This window comes from Saccopteryx bilineata, chromosome 7 (assembly GCF_036850765.1).
Source record: "Saccopteryx bilineata isolate mSacBil1 chromosome 7, mSacBil1_pri_phased_curated, whole genome shotgun sequence".
Classification (NCBI taxonomy): domain Eukaryota; kingdom Metazoa; phylum Chordata; class Mammalia; order Chiroptera; family Emballonuridae; genus Saccopteryx; species Saccopteryx bilineata.
In genome coordinates, this window is record NC_089496.1 from 14,970,988 (window position 1) to 14,989,880 (window position 18,893).

General features: G+C 41.9%; 1 protein-coding gene across 1 annotated transcript in view; it reads right to left on the reverse strand.

Moving 5' to 3' along the window:
- RELN (reelin) overlaps positions 1–18,648 on the reverse strand; it is a 673,979-nt gene extending 655,331 nt beyond the window's left edge. Inside the window, exon 1 of the mRNA XM_066238313.1 lies at positions 18,187–18,648. Coding sequence (XP_066094410.1) covers positions 18,187–18,412 — 226 coding nt within the window. The 5' untranslated portion in view covers positions 18,413–18,648. The remainder of the gene's footprint in view (positions 1–18,186) is intronic.
- Positions 18,649–18,893: the final 245 nt, after the last annotated feature.

An 18,893-nucleotide genomic window follows, 5' to 3' on the forward strand; every position in this document is an offset into this window, starting at 1 on the left:
CCACCAAAGTCAGTAGCAATGATTCCATCCATATGGTGCATGGGACAGCTTTTTCTGGAGCATTTTTAATAGTGGCTAAGACAAAACAGGTGGTAGCAGAAGGTGACAGCAACAGTGGAGCACCTCTGCAGTTCCAGGGAAGCCACTTGCTCCACAAGAAGAGAAACAAAAACAAATGAGATCAAGGCACTAATAATGCATTCAAGTTACTATAGTCCATCAAATATAAGACAGACAAAATATTTATGTCAATACTTATCTGGTCTCTAAGTAGGAAAAGACTCTTCAAGGACAAAAGCAATATGAAAGAAGAGAATAAAGATATATTTGTTTTCGCCTATATTATCCCTTTGAGTTCATGTGCATCCTCGTGCCTCCGACCATCCAGAGTACGACAGGTTTATTTTAAAAATGTGGAAGGCTGTCTCTCTCTTCCCCTCCCACAGCCAAGGCTCCATTGGAGCAAAGATGGCCCGGGTGCTGGGGATGGCTCCTTGGCCTCTGCCCCAGGCGCTAGAGTGGCTCTGGTCGAGGCAGAGCGACGCCCCGGAGGGGCAGAGCACCGCCCCCTGGTGGGCAGAGCGTCGCCCCTGGTGGGCGTGCCGGGTGGATCGCGGTCGGGTGCATGCAGGAGTCTGTCTGACTGTCTCTCCCCGTTTCCGGCTTCAGAAAAATACAAAAAAAAAAAAATGTGGAAGGCAACATTAAAAAATGGCAAATATATGTTCTTTGTGTTTCCATAAATTGGTTATCAAACAAACATGATTTTAAGTTAATAAAACTGAAACTGGAACTAATTTCATTTTTTGAAAAAAACTCACGGGGGTCAGCAAGCATGAAAAAAATTCACCGCTCAAAGGGTTAACATTATGTGCATATACAAATTCATAAGAAATAAAACCTCAACTTTGGGGTAAAATTTTTGCCAAACTTTGAAAGCTGTACAAAGATATTCATTAGTGTTTATAACACTGAAGATAAAATGAAAATGCCAAAAATGTCAAATATATAGAAATTTATAAATCATGCAACATTAAAATTATGTTCTTTAAATGTCAATATAATGAGCACACAAGGTTAAGAGAACAAAGATTATAAACCCCATTACTGAAAATATAGATCCTCACAGGGAAAAAATCAGAAAGTATGCCATTACTTTCTGTGCCAAGCATGTGTGCACTATCTCACTGAAGCTTCATACAAATCTATGAGCCAGGTACAATCACTGACGCCTTTATCAGAAGAGAAAACTGAGACACAGGCGAGGTCACCTGCTCAAGGCCACATAGCTTGAACATGCAAAGTTGGAAATGAACCCAGCCAGTCCCCTGGGCGTGTGTGCTGTGTACCAGAACAAAGGTCCAAGGGTAAAGTCCTCTGATTTCACAGGCTCGTAAATTAAAGTATTCAAATATGTTAGAAATAGAGTGAAAAAAAATTTTAATCTTATCTATAAGACTCAAACAATTTTCATAAACTCCTGGGAACATTCATGTCAATATCCACAAGTTTGGAACCTCTGATTCTCACAATTTAGGGGTTGTCGACAAATGCCATTTACGGAAGATCCAGAATTCTCAGCTGCTCTTCCCTTTGTAGAGTCATCTCTGCCCAAGTACATTTCTCTTAGAAGATGCAATCTTTTAAGAATTTTTTTGAATGCCCTTTTCCGTATGTTTTCTATAAGGTTATTACATATCTGTTGAGTGTGGGGCCGAGCTATTTCGGTCTCTGTTCTTCCCATTATTTATTCCCACTCAGATGAAAATTTAAATACAAGCCAGCTACCCATTCATCAAAATTGCTTCAAATTTATTTATGGTGCAGCACAGAGGAGATTCTGGGAATAAGAGCTTAAAGTCCATTATAGTTTCTATTAATAATTACAGTCACTAATTGCTGTGAGAACTTCTTAGATATGCTAACATATAGTTAAAGCAAAGCCAATCCAACAGACTACTATGTATAAATAGCATTACACTGTCTCATAAAAGTCATGAGAATTTTGTAAGTTTGGAGGGTGGGAAAGTAGAAACATGATTTTCTGATTTTTTTAAAACATTATCATAGAAACAAAAAACCAAAATTATATTCACAAACCGTCTTTATAAACTATTCTCTTAGTTCAATTACTTTGGAATTATCACTTTCACACAACTTTAATTATAACTGAGACTTGACAGGGTTCCTAAGTGCTATTTTTGCTCATTGATTCATTAAATCAAAATGTTTAAAATGCGTGCTAGTGCCAGCAGCAGCAAACGGCACAAAATCCCTTCCTTACCTTAGCGCAGGGGTAGTCAACCTTTTTATACCTACTGCCCACTTTTGTAGCTCTGTTAATAGCAAAATTTTCTAACCGCCCACCAGTTCCACACTAATGGTGATTTATAAAGTAGGGAAGTAATTTTACTTTATAAAATTTCTAAAGCAGAGTTACAGCAAGTTAAAGCATATAATGATAATTACTTACCAAGTACTTTATGTCGGATTTTCACTAAGTTTGGCAGAATAAATCTTTATAAAACAACTTACTGTACTTAAATCTATCTTTTTATTTATACTTTGGTTGCTCCGCTACCGCCCACCATAAAAGCTGGAGCGCCCCCTAGTTGACTTACCACTGCCTTAGCGGAACATGAAGGTATTATACAGATGGTGCACAGAAAGCAAACAAGGTAAAAAGTAAAATATGCAGATGATGAAAACAGCTATGAAAAAAATAAAGCAGTCCAGGAAGATACCGAGTACTCGGGAGAAGGGGGACCACAGATCAAACAGTGTGGTCAGGGAAGGCCTCACTGAGATGATATTTGAATACGAACCTGAGTCAGGAAGGGAGGAAGCATGGGGTTTTCTGGGGAATAGCACACAGAAAGGGGAACAGCAAGTGCAAAGGCCCTGAGATGGGACTGAATCCTTCATGTGTTTGAAGAACAAAGGAGAGGGTCTCCTGTTTCAGTGGAAGAGTAAGAGGACAGTAGTAACATTTGAGGTCAGAACAGTCACCGAGGAGCCAGGTGCTGCTGGGCTTTATAGGCCACCCCAGACACTACAGCTTTTTCTCAGATACGGGGAGCAAGGAGAGGGATGGACAGAATCACAATCAGATCTGTCACTCAAACTGAGGCATCTTCATTGGTAAAAATGCCAACCCTATGAGACACTGGGAAAACAGGCTGAGTGGGCCACTCCGGGCATGTGGTGGAAGGCACAGCTGTCCTGGTAAGGAGCAGAGGAGGGGCTCGGTCTTGGTTTCAACGGGGTCACTCTGGCTGCTGTTCTATGACTAGAATGAAGAGAAGCAAGTGTTGAAACAGGGCAGGCGATTCAGAGCTGCCACAATCCAGGTGAGAGGTAGTGGTGGCAGGGTCAGATTTGGGTGTGTCTTAATGTAAATTCAGCAGGACTTACGGATTGGAGAAAAAAGGTATGGGGACTGAACAACTGTAAAACCTCAGTTGGCAATAACGGAGTTGAGGAGACTCAAGGAGCGAGCTACTTTGGGAGTGGCAAATGAAGGGAGACAAGAAGCTCATTTGGGGGTATATTACATTTGAAATGCAGTAAACATCCAAGTGTAGATGTTTGGGAGGGAGTCGTCAGCATGTCGATGGCACTCAGCATCGGGACAGATAACATCCTTAGGGAGACAGGGCAAATGAAAAGAACAGGAGCAAGGGCAGAGCCCTGGTCAGAAAGGAGGAAGAAAGAGCCGAGGAGGCCGAGAAGGCGGTAGGGAGAAACCGGGAAAGAGTGAAATCCCAGAGGCCAAATGATACACGTGCGTCAAGGAGACGGGGTGCTCAGCTGTGTCTGCGTCAGGGGTACTGAGGTCCTGCAAGCTGAAGACGGAGAGCAGCACTTCGACATCTTCCTAGCAAATGCGGGGTGGTGGGTCTACAGTGGCACATGAAGGCAGAGCAACGGATCCACTCATTTACCTCTGAGGTGCCCCTGCCGGTCACTGAACCTAAGTCCCCTGGGGGTTTGCAGTGAAGACGGACATACACATCCCAGAGGAGCTGAGCTTCTTTTACAAGGACAGGCAGTCTGTCTTGCACTGTGCAGATTCCAGAGAGAATTAGACAACTCACAAAACCCCAAGAGCATGATAAACCACTTTTAATCAGGATCTCTGTGTGTGATAGGAGGACAGTTCAGCTCCCTGTCCCTTCCCACAAAAAATCACTAAAACCTTCACATCTGATGAGAGATGACACAGTACCCCAGGGATGAGCACTTCCCCACATGGCCCTTGTTAACAGCACCTTGCTATCCCACAGATCATTACATATCTTCTTTTTTCCTTAGACATATATAGGAACACTGTGGCATCACCTGCAGTTTGTACCCGCTCTGCACCACTCCCTTCCTTGGGATACAGCACCTCAGTACTGTATTTCTTTGAAGACGGAGCCCTCCCACCCAACATCCATCTCACTGGGTGGCCGTACCCCAGGTGGCCCCAGGAATTAGAATTCAGTGACATAAGAAAGGAAAGAGTTGGAGAAGATTCATCTCAACTGTGGGGCCAGAAAACCCTGAAAATCAGAAAAAGAGCCAGAAAATCATGGTTCTTACCACCCCAATTCCCTTAGTACTTGATCACTCCCTCCTCCTTGATACACTATCATCTCTAAGCCTAATGTTTGGAATTTCCTAACATTCTGCAAGTTACACCACCTCCTATTAATCAGTTCCTGTCACCCAAGCTAGGCAAAGTGTGTTTCTGGGCTGGCCACCAAAGCACCCTCACATACCTGATGGTGTCCCAAATGCACAGTGGTAGTTAGTAAACTCCTAAACCTTCAAGTAGAGTCAGCTTTCCACCATAAGTAAAAATAAACATTGACAAGCTGTTATCATACCGGCAAAATAAAAGCTTAAGAAATTCCTCTATTTAGCAATATTCCAAAAAGCATCCTTAATTTCTGAAGGCAAATGTTTCTTTCACTGACCAACATTTCTAAGAAAATTATTTTTATTCACTGTACACATTTATTGGTCTATAATTAAAGTTAATTATGACTGTTTTTATGGCTGTTTCTTTTTTTAAATATTTTATTTATTGATTTTTAGGTAGAGTTGAGAGAGAGAGAGAGAGAGAAAGAAGGGAAAGAAGCAGGAAGCATCAACTCATAGTAGTTGCTTCTCATATGTGCCCTGACCAGGCAAGCCTGGGGTTTCGAACCAGTGACCTCAGCGTTCCAGGTTGACACTTTATCCACTGCGCCACCACAGGTCAGGCTATAGCTGTTTCTACAGGAGGGCAACCAAGCATGTGCCTCATTCAAGATTTCTATTCTGCAGTGTTTGCCAGGCTTCCTTGTTTTTTATTGTGTTGTAAAAACACGTGGGAACAACTGGTACAGGTTTGACAGGACACACTCGTTTAGAGCCAACACCATTCCACAGCGCAGGTCAAATCAATGTGTGTTATTTTAACAGTTGTGAGGAGTTTGATTGCCAGATCATTTGCATTTTACTTCAATGAATACAGGCAGGTATCCCTTGGGTACTCATTAGTGATGCCAATTTTGAATTTTCATTTCTTGTAGTTTTCTATAGTTTAAAATATTTTATAATTTATTTGGAATTGAAGTGTCAGCCTCACAGTTCCTGTTAAAAGGCTGATATAAACTATTTGTGTTTAAGAGAAATACTTTTTTTATTGAATTTATTAGGGTGACACTAGTTAACATAATTATACAGGTTTCAGGTGCCCATTTGAGAACTCTTTTAAAAGGTTTAATTAACACCTGTTTCAGGTTAGATCAGGAAACAGTCCCATGGCTCCCTACCCCACCCTGAGGCTCACAACTTGGCACAGCTCACTGGTAAATGCTAGCAGGAAAAATGATCTGGTTTGTCCCAGCTGAGAAAAAAAAAGCCTTCTCTACACTTTGTTGTAATATCTTTATAAAGGCTATTGTCTTTCTGTTGAAGTCAAAAGAGGCAAATTTTTCTTAATGAAAGCACAGGTTGCCCTTCAGGACCCCTAAGAACTTCTGTAGGTTCTGAACAGAAGGTCATCGCCCTGAATTTGTCCTCTGCCCTCCGACTGAGCTTCCACCAGGTATCAGTGGACCTCAGTTCAGATCCGATGGCAAACTTCGGGTGAACTCGAACGGTGACAAATCAGGAAACACTCGTATTACTAGCAGGGGTATGAGACCAGGGCAGACCGGGCTTCTCGACACCGGGCACTGACAGCCTGGCAGCCCTCTGGGACACCCGCGCCTGGCTGCCACAAAGCCTAGGACTGACCTCCGCTGGGGACAAGGGCAGGAGAGCTTGTTTGGCAGTTGCTCTTTTTTCTCTCATTCAAATAAGCACACAGAAGGTGATTTTTAAAGATCTGATCCACAAATAAGAAATGACCCTACAAAGGCAAGTACAGACAAGTGTTACGCCACTGGTGTCCATACAACTGAGAGAGCAGCACTCCAACCAGTGAGCGGTCTGACCCTCAGAGAGCGCCAGGTCCTCACACAGAACGGCCACTGTGCGCCAGCCACGCCGCTCGGCTTCACAGGCTGATCTCCAGGCCGAGAACACTGAGGAACCGGCCAAAGGAGGAAATGTATTACAAACAGATGGACATCAGTGAACGTCTTTAAAAATGTCACTCTAAGTTTGTAATTCTCCTCTTATGTTCAGTCCTATTTAAGTTCTATTGGTGACTCAGAGAACAAATTATTTACTTTACAATTTTTACATGGCCCTGGCCAGTTGGCTCAATGGATAGAGCATCAGTCAGCCTGGCTTGTGACGCCTAGGTTTGATCCTTGGTCAGGACACACAGGAGAAGCGACCATCTGCTTCTCCCTCCCTCCCTCCCTGCCTTCTCTCCTCTCTTCCCTTCTCACAGCCAGTGGCCTGATTGGTTTGATGGGGTTGCTGGGTGGATCCCAGTTGGGGCACAGGCAGGAGTCTGTCTCTCTATCTCTCCTCCTCTCACTTAAAAAAAAAAAAAAAATTGTAAGTTACATTCATCAAATATTAAAAATAAATTTGAATGAAACTCACAAATCACTTTGCTGCATTTTTACTTGTCATCATACTGTTAACTCAGGTCAACAGTACACGAAATGATAGCTTTGCTTTGGGCTTTATCTAGAAGTTAATGTCTAGTCAAGGAATATTTAGGACTATAAAATTCTAGCCTTGTTCTCCTCCCGCAGCCAAGGCTCCATTGGAGCAAAGATGGCCCGGGCACTGAGGATGGCTCTGTGGCCTCTGCCTCAGGCGCTGGAATGGCTCTGGTTGCAGCAGAGTGACACCCCAGATGGGCAGAGCATCGCCCCCTGGTGGGCGTGCCGGGTGGATCCCGGTCGGGCGCATGGGGGAATCTGTCTGACTGCCTCTCCGTTTCCAACTTCAGAAAAATACAAAAAAAAAAATAAATAAATTTTAAAAAAATTCTAGCCTTGTTAGGCATGGATATCAACTTCCTGGTTTGATTTTGTAATCTTTTTTTAAATAACAAAATTAGTTTTTACTTTTCCTTGTTTTCTCTTTCTTAAAATGTCCCTCACTATTTCTTTTTATTATCCTTTTCATGAAATAACTGTCATTTCTAAAAACAAATGCATACTGGTCAGAAGTATGGATCTGGAGAAAGAGGGACTGTACAGTAAGTAGCTTTGCAATCTCGGGCAGAACATTTAAATCTCTGTGACTCAGCTTCTGCAGCCACGAAAGGAAGGCCACAGTACCTACGTCCCCCATGAGGCTATTGTGAGAATGATATGTATTAATACACGTAGGGCATTCAGATCAGTGCCTAGCACATACTAAATGCTATTTAGCGTTTGCTGTCGTTAATGTTCTTTTCAATTTGTTTCTAAGCCTTTGCATTGTCTATTTAAAAATGTATTGATAATATCAGTGCTTGGAATGGGAATGCAAACCCACTTTTTCAAAAAGAGCTTAAAATCATTTAATTTCCTTATATTCCTTCATCACAAACAATGGACATATTACATGCCCTTGCATGATGAGAATGCAGGAAGTGTTTACAGAAAAAAGGAAGTAAGAAAAGAACTATAACTACGATCACAGGATAGTTCAACATTCATAACAACAGGCCTAAACAAAAAGATTACATGTTCCTGAAGCTGAGACCAGCTGCCTGTTTCCTCTGCTGATATGGAGCAAGTAAGAGAAACGACAATATTGGATCTGGCCCTGGAGTCCGAGCCAGACATGACAAATGAGGTTAAGGTTGGGGCAGAACTCACATTTGCAACTATGTCACACATCTAGTATTTTAAATGTCAACAGGATTTACATATGGTGACACTGCATTTTAGAGAGATAGGACTGTCAGGAAACAAAGCGCAGTGAAGGAAACCAGCAGAAATTGTCAGTTATAAGAAACTGCAGAAACTGGAGGTCAGGCCCGGGTTACCTTCTCCAACCATTATTTAAAAAGTTAATATAAAGTACTCTATTTTGCCACCAGCTGGAGTTGCACCAACCTGAGAGATATTCTGAAAACAGATTATCAACAGCCTCTTAGGAAACATCCCAGTTCTATCATGGTGACAAAAAGCCATTCCATGGGAAGACCAGAGCAGTTCAGAGCTCGATACGAGAATTGTGCTTGACCTAAAAGAGTGGAAACTGGGTCATTTGTGTGCTTATACACTAAATTACAGGACAAGGCAGCCTTGGAGTGAACATTTTTAACTGGACTAGTTGTTCTTGACAAAATAGTCAGAAAGGGGATTCTGGTGACGACTGGATAGACAGCAAGCAATCCATGCCACATAGAAGGAATTCCAGAGTCCAGGATGCAGAAGACCCAGGCTTGAAACCACGAGGTCTTTGGCTTGAGTGTGGGCTCACCAGCTTGAGCATGGGGTCACTGGCTCAGCTGGAGTCAAGGCATCCGCCCACCCATACAAGCCTTGCTGCAGTGGACAGACAGAATGCACCGGCCAGCCTGACAAGGACATTTGTTACTGTAAATGAAGTGGCCTTGCACTTCACCACCTAAGCACTCATGGATTTCAGCTCCCCTGCAGCCCCTGAGAATCTGGTGAACTCTGGAGCCACTAGCAAAATCAATCTCTCTTAGTTAATAGTTTGGCCAAAACAGTTTTATGTTTTAAAATTATTTTACATGGGGTTGTAGACATATATAGTATTTGACAAAATATATTAAATGAAGGCTGCCATTTACTTATCTTGACATTTCTCCTAGACTAACACCTAAATTACACAAACTTTGGTTGTTATCATGGCCATCAATTAATACAGAATACTCAATTTGGAATAGGAAGGTTTGACTTAGGAACTGGCTAATTTGAGCTGGAACTGTACAAACTCTTTCAATTCTAGACAAGTTATATACATATTTATTTTGGCACTTCATGATCAGATGTATTTGGTAGTTTAATATATTTTTAAAAACTGTTGATACACATTTAGGTGTTGTTTGTTTTGTTTTGTTTTTTACTTTTGTAATCCTCTTTAATATATTCAATTTGGGGCCCTGGCCGGTTGGCTCAGTGGTAGAGCGTCGGCCTGGTGTGCAGAAGTCCCAGGTTCGATTCCCGCCCAGGGCACACAGGAGAGGCGCCCATCTGCTTCTCCACCCCTACCCCTCTCCTTCCTTTCTGTCTCTCTCTTCCCCTCCCGCAGCCAAGGCTCCATTAGAGCAAAGATGGCCCGGGCGCTGGGGATGGCTCCATGGCCTCTGCATCAGGCACTAGAATGTCTCTGGTCACAACAGAGCGATGCCCCAGATGGGCAGAGCATTGCCCCCTGGTGGGCATGCCGGGTGGATCCCGATCAGGCGCATGTGGGAGTCTGTCTGACTGCCTCCCCGCTTCCAACTTCAGAAAAATACAAATATATATATATATATATATATATATATATATATATATATATATATATTTTCAATTTGGAATTTCCTTTGAAATACGCCACATATTAATAAGGCCCAAAGTGAACAGGCATAGATGAATAGCTTCTATCAGTATATACAACGTTTCAAGTATCCTTATCTAATGTGTGTAATTGTACCAGATGATAAAAACTATCAAATAAGCACTTACTTATTAGATAAGTGCTAGGTGCTTTAGATGCATTACCTTATTGAATAATTGTAGCCCTGAAATAAAGCTATTATTATTTGTAGATCAGAAATGAGAAAACAGGCTTGGAGAGAACAGGTGACTTGCTGAAGGCACACAACTAAAAGTGGCAGAGAACGGATACACCGGGTACACAGTGCTCTCTCTGCCGCCACAATCAGAGCTCCTTCCACTGGATCACTGGGCCTTCCTTATTTCTATGTTTAGTTTAAGAAATCTGAGCTCTAAGCCAAGGAATCTTTGGATTTTTGAGCTAGAATAGATATTAGAGCTCACATGGTGCAAAATAATAAAACCAGTAATGTGGAAGAGACGGTGGGATTCACCCCAGAGCTACACACCTCCGTTCTTGACTCCTAACCTAGGGTTTGCCTTATACCAAGGTCCCCCAAGAGCTTTATGACCTTTGCTGAGTGCCAGCTAACTAAAAAATTGACATCACTACTTTGTAGCTATGCACCTGCAATTAGGAGCCTTGGCAATGAGACCAGTAAGACAATGAGATGACTTGAGCTGACAAAGTTGATGCTAGAGACAGTCCTTCATTAATTTACTAGAAGAGTCTCTATACACTTAGGCATTCAAGGCATCTCCATTTGAGCTGCCTTTTAGGATCAAGCCAATTAATCGTGTGGTTTTCTAATTTCTACAACTCTCCCACATGGTCTATGCACGGGCTGCTGTGTGCAGTCTGGCCACACACCGGACAGCGGGGAAAGCAGCTAACAGCATTGAACAGCTACACGCTTGAAGGTTCTTCTGAGAGACTTTACAGTATGGGAGGAAAGGCCCACTTTTCTCTTAGGAATAACTAACACAATTTTCAAAAAGGGCAAGTTCTTGTCACAGAAAGATAACAATTTCTTAAGAGCAATACGAAAGCTTACTCGTCCCCATCTATTTTTGCAAATATCCAGTGAGTACAGTTATTGATATAAATGTACTAATATTTTTCAGAAGAGAGAAAAGGAACAGAAATGATGACAGAAACTCTGAATTGAAGAAAAAGAGAAAGCAAAGGAACAGAGCTGTAAAGCAGGAGAAGAGGGAAACCAGGGCCTGAGACCAGGTAAAAGGAAGCAAAGAAGGAAAGACAATGAAAGAATATAGGAGGAAGAAGAGAGGGACGAAGGGAGAAAGCAGGTGGAATACAGATGGCAGGAGGGAGGGGCAGAGCAGGAGAGGTGATCCTGGGTGAGTGTAGCAGTTACGGGTAAAACAGTATTACTCCTTCTCTAAGTCATTTGGGATGTGGGCACCAATGTACATCAATAACCAGTCCTGGCCCTGGCCGGTTGGCTCAGCGGTAGAGCGTCGGCCTGGTGTGCGGGGGACCCAGGTTTGATTCCCGGCCAGGGCGCATAGGAGAGGCGCCCATTTGCTTCTCCACCTCCCCGCCTCCTTCCTCTCTGTCTCTCTCTTCCCCTCCCGCAGCCAAGGCTCCATTGGAGCAGGGAAGGCCGGGCGCGCTGGGGATAGCTCCTTGGCCTCTGCCCCAGGCGCAGAAGTGGCTCTGGTCGTGGCAGAGGGACCCCCCAGAGGGGCAGAGCTTCGCCCCCTGGTGGGCGTGGCAGGTGGATCCCGGTGGGGCACATGCGGGAGTCTGACTGTCTCTCCCCGTTTCAAAAATAAAATAAATAAATAACCAGTCCTATTTGAAATACTCATGAGCTTCCTACAGTTTCAAAGAATCCTCTAATCAATAAAATTTATTTTGTTTTTTTAAAATAGAGTTTTGTTTTCCTAAGGAAAGCTCATTCAGCATTAAAAGTTAACCTGGCTTTTCAGTGTTTATTTTGGAACCTCGGAGTTCCTATAACTATCTCTTTGTGGCATTCAAATGATCTAATTACCTTAACTTTGTTTTTCGAGTGATCAGGGCTACTTTAAACCACAAATCAAAATTTGTACTGAGCCTTTCACACATCTCCAAATCCAGCTGCTAACGGTGGTTCCTACAGGGGATCAAATAAAAATAAAAAAAAATGAATAACTTTAGAGAAGCACACACTTTAGAAATAACTGGTTAACCTACACGCACAGCATTCAACCTTTCGCAAGCTGTTCCTTCAATGAGATGGGCGTGGCAGGTGACCATGGTGAAAATGATTCTCTGAGCTACACAGTTGACACCAAAGTGAGAGCACCTCACAAGGCATTTTCTGAGAGCAAAGAATAATTTTTTACAAAAGAAAAACCACCATTCCTCTATTTGAAGAGTCATTAGAGGATCTTCATATTTGGAAATTCAATTCCAATTGCTGATTGTGTTTTTAACACTTCTTTGCCCATGGTTGATAAGATTAAAATAGTTCACTTTGGTTCTTTTAGATAGTAAATGACTGGTGGACTAATCACTCAAATATTTCTTGACACCAAAATATTTAGATGAATGAATTTCCCATTTTATATGTGTGTGATGTTATTACTCAGACACAGCATAGCCATTTATCTCTTTTAGTGAGCCTATGCATTCCAAACACGTACATTCTACCTTCCTTCTTTTCCTGACGAGTAGACAGACAACAGTTTTTTTCTACTTCTATCTGACATAAAAAAATTTTAATTTAAAAAGAACTTTACATTTTTGTGTGAGTATATATACAAGTGTTTTTTTTTAATGCCAATGTTCAAAAAGTACTGATCACTAAATTTATGGTTTATTAAATGTAAATAAATTGAAATAAAGGGCCAGGCCCTGGCTGCTTGGCTCAGTGGTAGAGTGCTGCCCTGACGTGTGGAAGTCCTGGGTTCAATTCCTGGTCTGGGCACACAGGAGAAGCAATGATCTGCTTCCTGCTTCTCCACCCCTCCCCCTTCTCTCTCTCTCTCTCTCTCTCTCCCACATCCATGGCTCAAATGGTTCAAGCAAGTTGGCCTGAGGCACTGAGGATGGCTCCATGGCCTCGCCTCAGGTGCTGAAATAGCACAACTACTGAGCAACGCGCAGTGTCCCCAGATGGGCAGGGCATCACCCAGTAAGGAGCCTGCAAGGTGGATCCAAGTCAGGGTACATAAGGGAGTCTGTCTCTCTGCTTCCCCTCACTCAATTAAAAAAAAAAAAAAAAGAAAGGGGTCAGTGCATCAGCAACTGTTTGTGAAGATTAAAGACATAATAAATAAGTGTCAGAGTAGCATTTAAAATAATCAGAAATACAATCATAGTTTAGTATGCAACATATTCTATATAATTGACAATGTAAGATTCCCAGATCATTGACCAGTTCTGGGAAGGAAAAATAATAAATCCAAGATACAATTTAGATATTTCTTTTTGAATAAAATTAATCTATGAAAAGAACTGGAAATCAATACTAATGACTTTATAGTTTTATTAAAATACCTGTCAACTACTCTTTAAAGATAAAAAAAAAATTATTTGAATAAGATAGTTCTGTAAAAAATATCCTTTCAGGACTAAATGACACAATTTCTTATTTTAGTCTTTAAGATTTTTAATGAAAATATAAAATAGTTAAAATAAATACTCATAATAATTTGAGAGAAATATTCTAATTAAGTAAATAATTTCTTATAGTGTGGTGACTGAAATAGAAATATCTGCATAAATGAGTTTTTTTCTATAATCCTAAATATATAATTTTTTTTTTAGTTAACGTCTGGAATTGACACACAGGGAATACAAAATGAATCAATATTTATGATTTAAGAAACCATCTAAACCACTTCAGTAAAATGTGTTTGAAATAAATTGTAGGAAGTGAGATGAAATACATGACAAGTAGAGCAAAATGCTTTAAAATGCTCAATTGTCAGTCACACACAAGAAGGACACAGCTGCAGTTCAGTTATAAATGGTATTTGACAAATGATTCTGAGAATTTAAATATAGTGATTCTGGAATCTGAGACATATAAAGGCTAAATAACCATATACCTGACAACAATACAGTTACTTACCTCCTTAATAGATTTAATTCAAATATTAAAATCAATCTTTTGAACAGAATTTAATATGGAGTACACCAAAAATTATATCTAATATATATATATCATTCTGGTATTTGAAAGGTCTTTATACTGCACTGCCTTTGAACAGTGATTTTTAAATAACAACCAGTTGATTCCAGAACACATGCATGCATAATAGTAACAATGGCATTGTTACAACAAAGAACCCTAAATACTTTACTTTATTATATCTTTTATTTTTATTTTTTTAAGTAAATGTTCAGTTTTAGCAGTAGGAATTGATTTTCCCACCCATCTCACAATATGATTAAATAGATAATGGAATGGAAATGTGGCGTGAAAAAACTTAGTAGTGGTATCGGATTTACATAACACACACACCAAAAAAATCCCCCTTTAAAAGCCCCATGCCATAGCACCAATTCATTTCTTCTTAAAGTGGAATTCTTTCCCTCAATCACAGTGTATTTCGTACTATAACACAACATTTCCCCTCATCTATGCCACCATAATAACAGATTCTAGTCACTTGGAATTTATGAGATCTTATCAGCCAATGTTACCTCAATTAAAAATTTTATTTTATTTTTTTAAATTCAGATAAAGTTTCTCAACCAAGCTCAAGCACTTTGGGAAGACTCATGTAGCTATGCTTGACTTTCACAGATGTTTTTTTCTAATGTCTGACCTCTCCCTCTCATGGTCATTGAGTAAAGCCAATCTTCTGTATAGATGGTTCCTTACTGACATCATGATTGCAGTGATATCTAGTCTCTCTGTCCCAAAATGATGCCAAAAGTCTTTTAAACAAAAGGGAAAAACACCTTTACAAAGCTGTAATTGAGACTGTGGGAGAATTTAATATTGACAAACACTGACATATGAATGGGGGAGAGGGATGCAAAAACAACAAAAATGGTAGCGAGCTACCGGAGGGGTGGTGGTAAGAGAGAAGGATTGGTGTGGGAAGGGAACGGTGCAGACATCACCTCAATAGCTGCCTGCATCACCGCACAGCCTTCATCCCTGGAAGACGGAGCATGAATTAGCAGGCATCCTTGGTAAAGAGAAATGGCTACCTGACTGGACTATCTACATTTCTATTTTCTATTTTCCCATCATTTGTAACTTTCTACCAAAATAACAAGAAAATAAAACAAATATTTAACAAAAAACCTGAAGGTTTGGGCCTGGGAACCATGTTGTGGATAATATTTTGGGAGTTGTGCAAAAAAAGAAAATTCTAGAAAACAAATTCTGACCCTGAGACCTTTCTTTTTAATTCAACTGGATGTCTGAGAGATCTTTTTGTTGAGTTTCTGCACTGTAATGTTCTCATACAGACACCACACTTCACTACGACTAACTATGCTACCTCAAGAGAGCCACAGACAAGAGTTTAAACGACATAGGAAGATGACAACAGTGGTAGCAAATAACACCCTTAATTAAGAGATGAAAACTAATAACAGAAGTACCTATGCACTGTTTGCAGTTGACAAAACTGTACATAAGTGGATATATTATTTAACACTGGAAACGTAACAATTCTGTTAGACATACAAACTTCAAATTCTTTAGTATCATATTTTTGGTTTTTAATAGATTTTTAATATCTCTAATAAATACGACACAGAGAGCCATAATTTTGAACCACTCTTCTACCAGACAGACATTTGCCTCCCATTTCATATTCTAAGCTCTGCCACACAGCACAAATCTCAGAGGACGGCAGCTCACAGTCTCACAGTGATGTTCTGTGTTAGATGTGGTTGTACACACCACCTCTATCTCAATGCATTCTTTTAGGTCAAGAGGCTACCGTCAGCCTCACCTAAACACCATTCCTCCAAATACTGAGTTCAATGTAAATCAAAGATAAGACTGATTTTTTTCTGACATACTGCTATGTTTTAAAGATTTAAAAGGTTAGAAATAAAGTCTCAGGCTAATATTTTACAGCTTCCGTAGCTTGAAAATTTTTGGCTAGATGACCTTCTATTTTTTTTTGTCGTATAAAAGGAGTCAACCACAAAAGTGTAAGTTTCTAGCACTTAAGTTACCAGCAGTTTAGAAAAAGAGATATAAGTAAGCATTGCTTCATTTTTAAACATTTCTTCTACCTGCAGAACATTTTACAGGAAAAAACTTACTGGAGGTCTATAGCTACAGCCAGTTTCAAAATCTAAATATTGATAAAATAGGTAAAAGGAATTTTAAATCTGACATTAACTATTCTCAAATCTTATAACTTGATCTTCTTAAACTTACATAATAAAATTTATCTACCTTTTCTGGTAGTGGAAAAGAGGTACAAATCCAGAGTTCCCCTCCCCCCATGTCCAACTTGAAGTATTACACTTTATGCTTACTATTTATCATTCATCCTTTTCAGATTTAGGGGTGTGAGTATGGTCAGTCTTAGGGTGACTTACGTTTGCTAGAAGTATCACAAAAGCAAATACCATATCATATTTTGGTAGTTTTAAGTTTTCTATGCTGACACCTTACAAAGGACGTGTTAAAGAGAAAAATAAGTAAGGTTTTGGATTATCACATGGTCTTCCATCACAACCCAACAGCCATATCTTTTAGCTCGGCCTTGTCTCATTTGCCTACCACTCTCACTCAGAACTAGGAACAGGCAAGCACCTTTGCCAAGGGTTACACTAAGTCACTGGCTTGATGAGTCTTTGGGTTAGGTCTGGTTGCCATACTGGCTGCTTTTTCCACTTAAAGATTCTCATGACCGCAGGAAAACTTCAAATTGCTCTTGGAAAGAGAACGTCGTGTAAGCTCTTTTATTAAAAGGACTAGTTTCAGAAAGTAAATTTTCTAAAGTCTAAGATTCCACCAAATTAAATTCCTGCTATACAGACAAGGCTGCCACCATGTCACAAGAAAGTTGCAAAAACACTAATTTAAATCTCTACAAAGCACGTATTTAGGGTAAACATTTTAAAGGACATACAAAAGGTTTTTTTAATGAACACTTAAGGATTCTTATCATTTTTATATGTATGGTTATCTGAAATACCAGGTGCCCTACGGATTATCTCCTGCTATGTAAATAATTGTTAGCCTACAGACCAAATCTGTAAGATTACTAGACAATAGTTTCTATTTGATTAGATATAAGTATTTTTGGCTTGAAATTCTTAGTAAGTAGTGCCTGTCATAGCTTAAAAGCTCCATAGAAGTGAAATATTCAGAAGTTCCGGCGGAAATACAGAAAATAGACAATACCTTTTTATTTTCCCATAAAGTGGATTTACTAGCTTAAAATATTAAAAATATTTGCACCATATAAAATTGTATTCCTTGGAGCTTAATTTTACTTCTTCAATAATATTTAATTGTAACGACAGACTCCATCATGATCCTGTTTCTAAAGATACCTTCAAATTATAAGGGCCTTTCAGCCCCTTCCCGTAAATTAAGCTGTGCAAATACGGGACAAAAATCATTAATAAACATCACAGAATCATTCTAAATATAAGCAGCACGTTAAAAGTAACAGAGGAATCAGGAAAAGCATCAATTACTGACATTTAAACACTTTAAAAAGAATAGCGAGCTAGGAGCAGCCGCTACTTCTGGCTGTTGGACACTGAATAAAAGGAGAGGGACCCCTGGCTGGTGAGCAGAGGGAACTTTGCAACCGGTTGGCGAACGCGCAAAGCGGACGCGGACCAGGGCGCGTCAGTCTGTCAGCAGCCGGTCCGCAAAGCCTGGTGCCAACCCCAGCGTTACCTGGGGACTCTTCTGGGGAGAACCAGGAACAAGACAAAGGTGTGGAACCCAAGTACTGGGATTAAAAAAAGAAGACGCAGGGATTCATTCAAAGTGTCCACTGCACGAACAAGGAGTGAGAGGGAAAGACCGACCCCGAGAATTCTCAGACATTTCTTACAAGTAGCAGCTCATTACGAGATGGATGCGTGACGGAAGTGTGGCGTGCGGGGAGGGTAGTTATTACATCCCGACTCGATTCTCACTAACTTTCTTCTGTGTCCCTCCACAGACGCAATGGTTAGGGAAGGGTTGGTTCCTGTTTAAATGGCCCGTTGGGAAAAGGAAAGGAAGCGCTGCGCCCGCGGACGCACCGGGCGGCTGCGAGCGCGCCGGTGCCGGGTACCTACCATGGTATTCCTGTCCCGGGACGTAGTAGGTGGGGCTGCCCGCGATGTGCAGGGAAATGAGCACCTCGCCCTGCTCGCCGTCCCCGTCCAGCTCCCCGTGGTGGGTGCACAGGAAGAAGAAGGGCGAGAAGCGGGGGTAGTAGCCCGCCGCCCCGCGCACCCTCAGCGTCGCCCCCAGAAGCAGCGCCAGGAGGATGGTTGGCGCGGTCCAGCCGCTGCGCTCCATGCTGCCGCGCGCCCCGAGCGCTGCTCGCTCATTCAGTTTTGGAGATGCCGGGACGGGGACGCCACGCAGGGGAAGGCAAGAAGGCGGCGGCGGGAGCCGAGCTGGCTCGGGAGAGGAGCACCGCCGGGAAGTTGAACTGGAGATCGCTGCTCTCAAAGTTTCTAGGGGCCGAAGCTGCGGGAGCAGAGAGCGCGTCGTCCCAGCCACCGCGCGCAGCAGCCACCGCCTCCGCGCGACACGCCTCGGCCAGTGCTAGGAAAGCGCCCGCCCCCTCCACACCTTCTTAAAGCCCAAGGCGCCGGGCCCCCCCACTGCTGCCACACGTGTCCCGAACGCTCCTCCGCCCGAGCCCCGCCCCCCGCGCGCCCCGCCCCCGCCGGCTCCCTAGCCCGCACCCCGCGCGGAGTGGAGCGCAGCCCCCCGCGGACCCGGCTCCCGATGTAGGGGCGCATCCGGAAGGCTGCAGAGGGGCTCAAGTGGG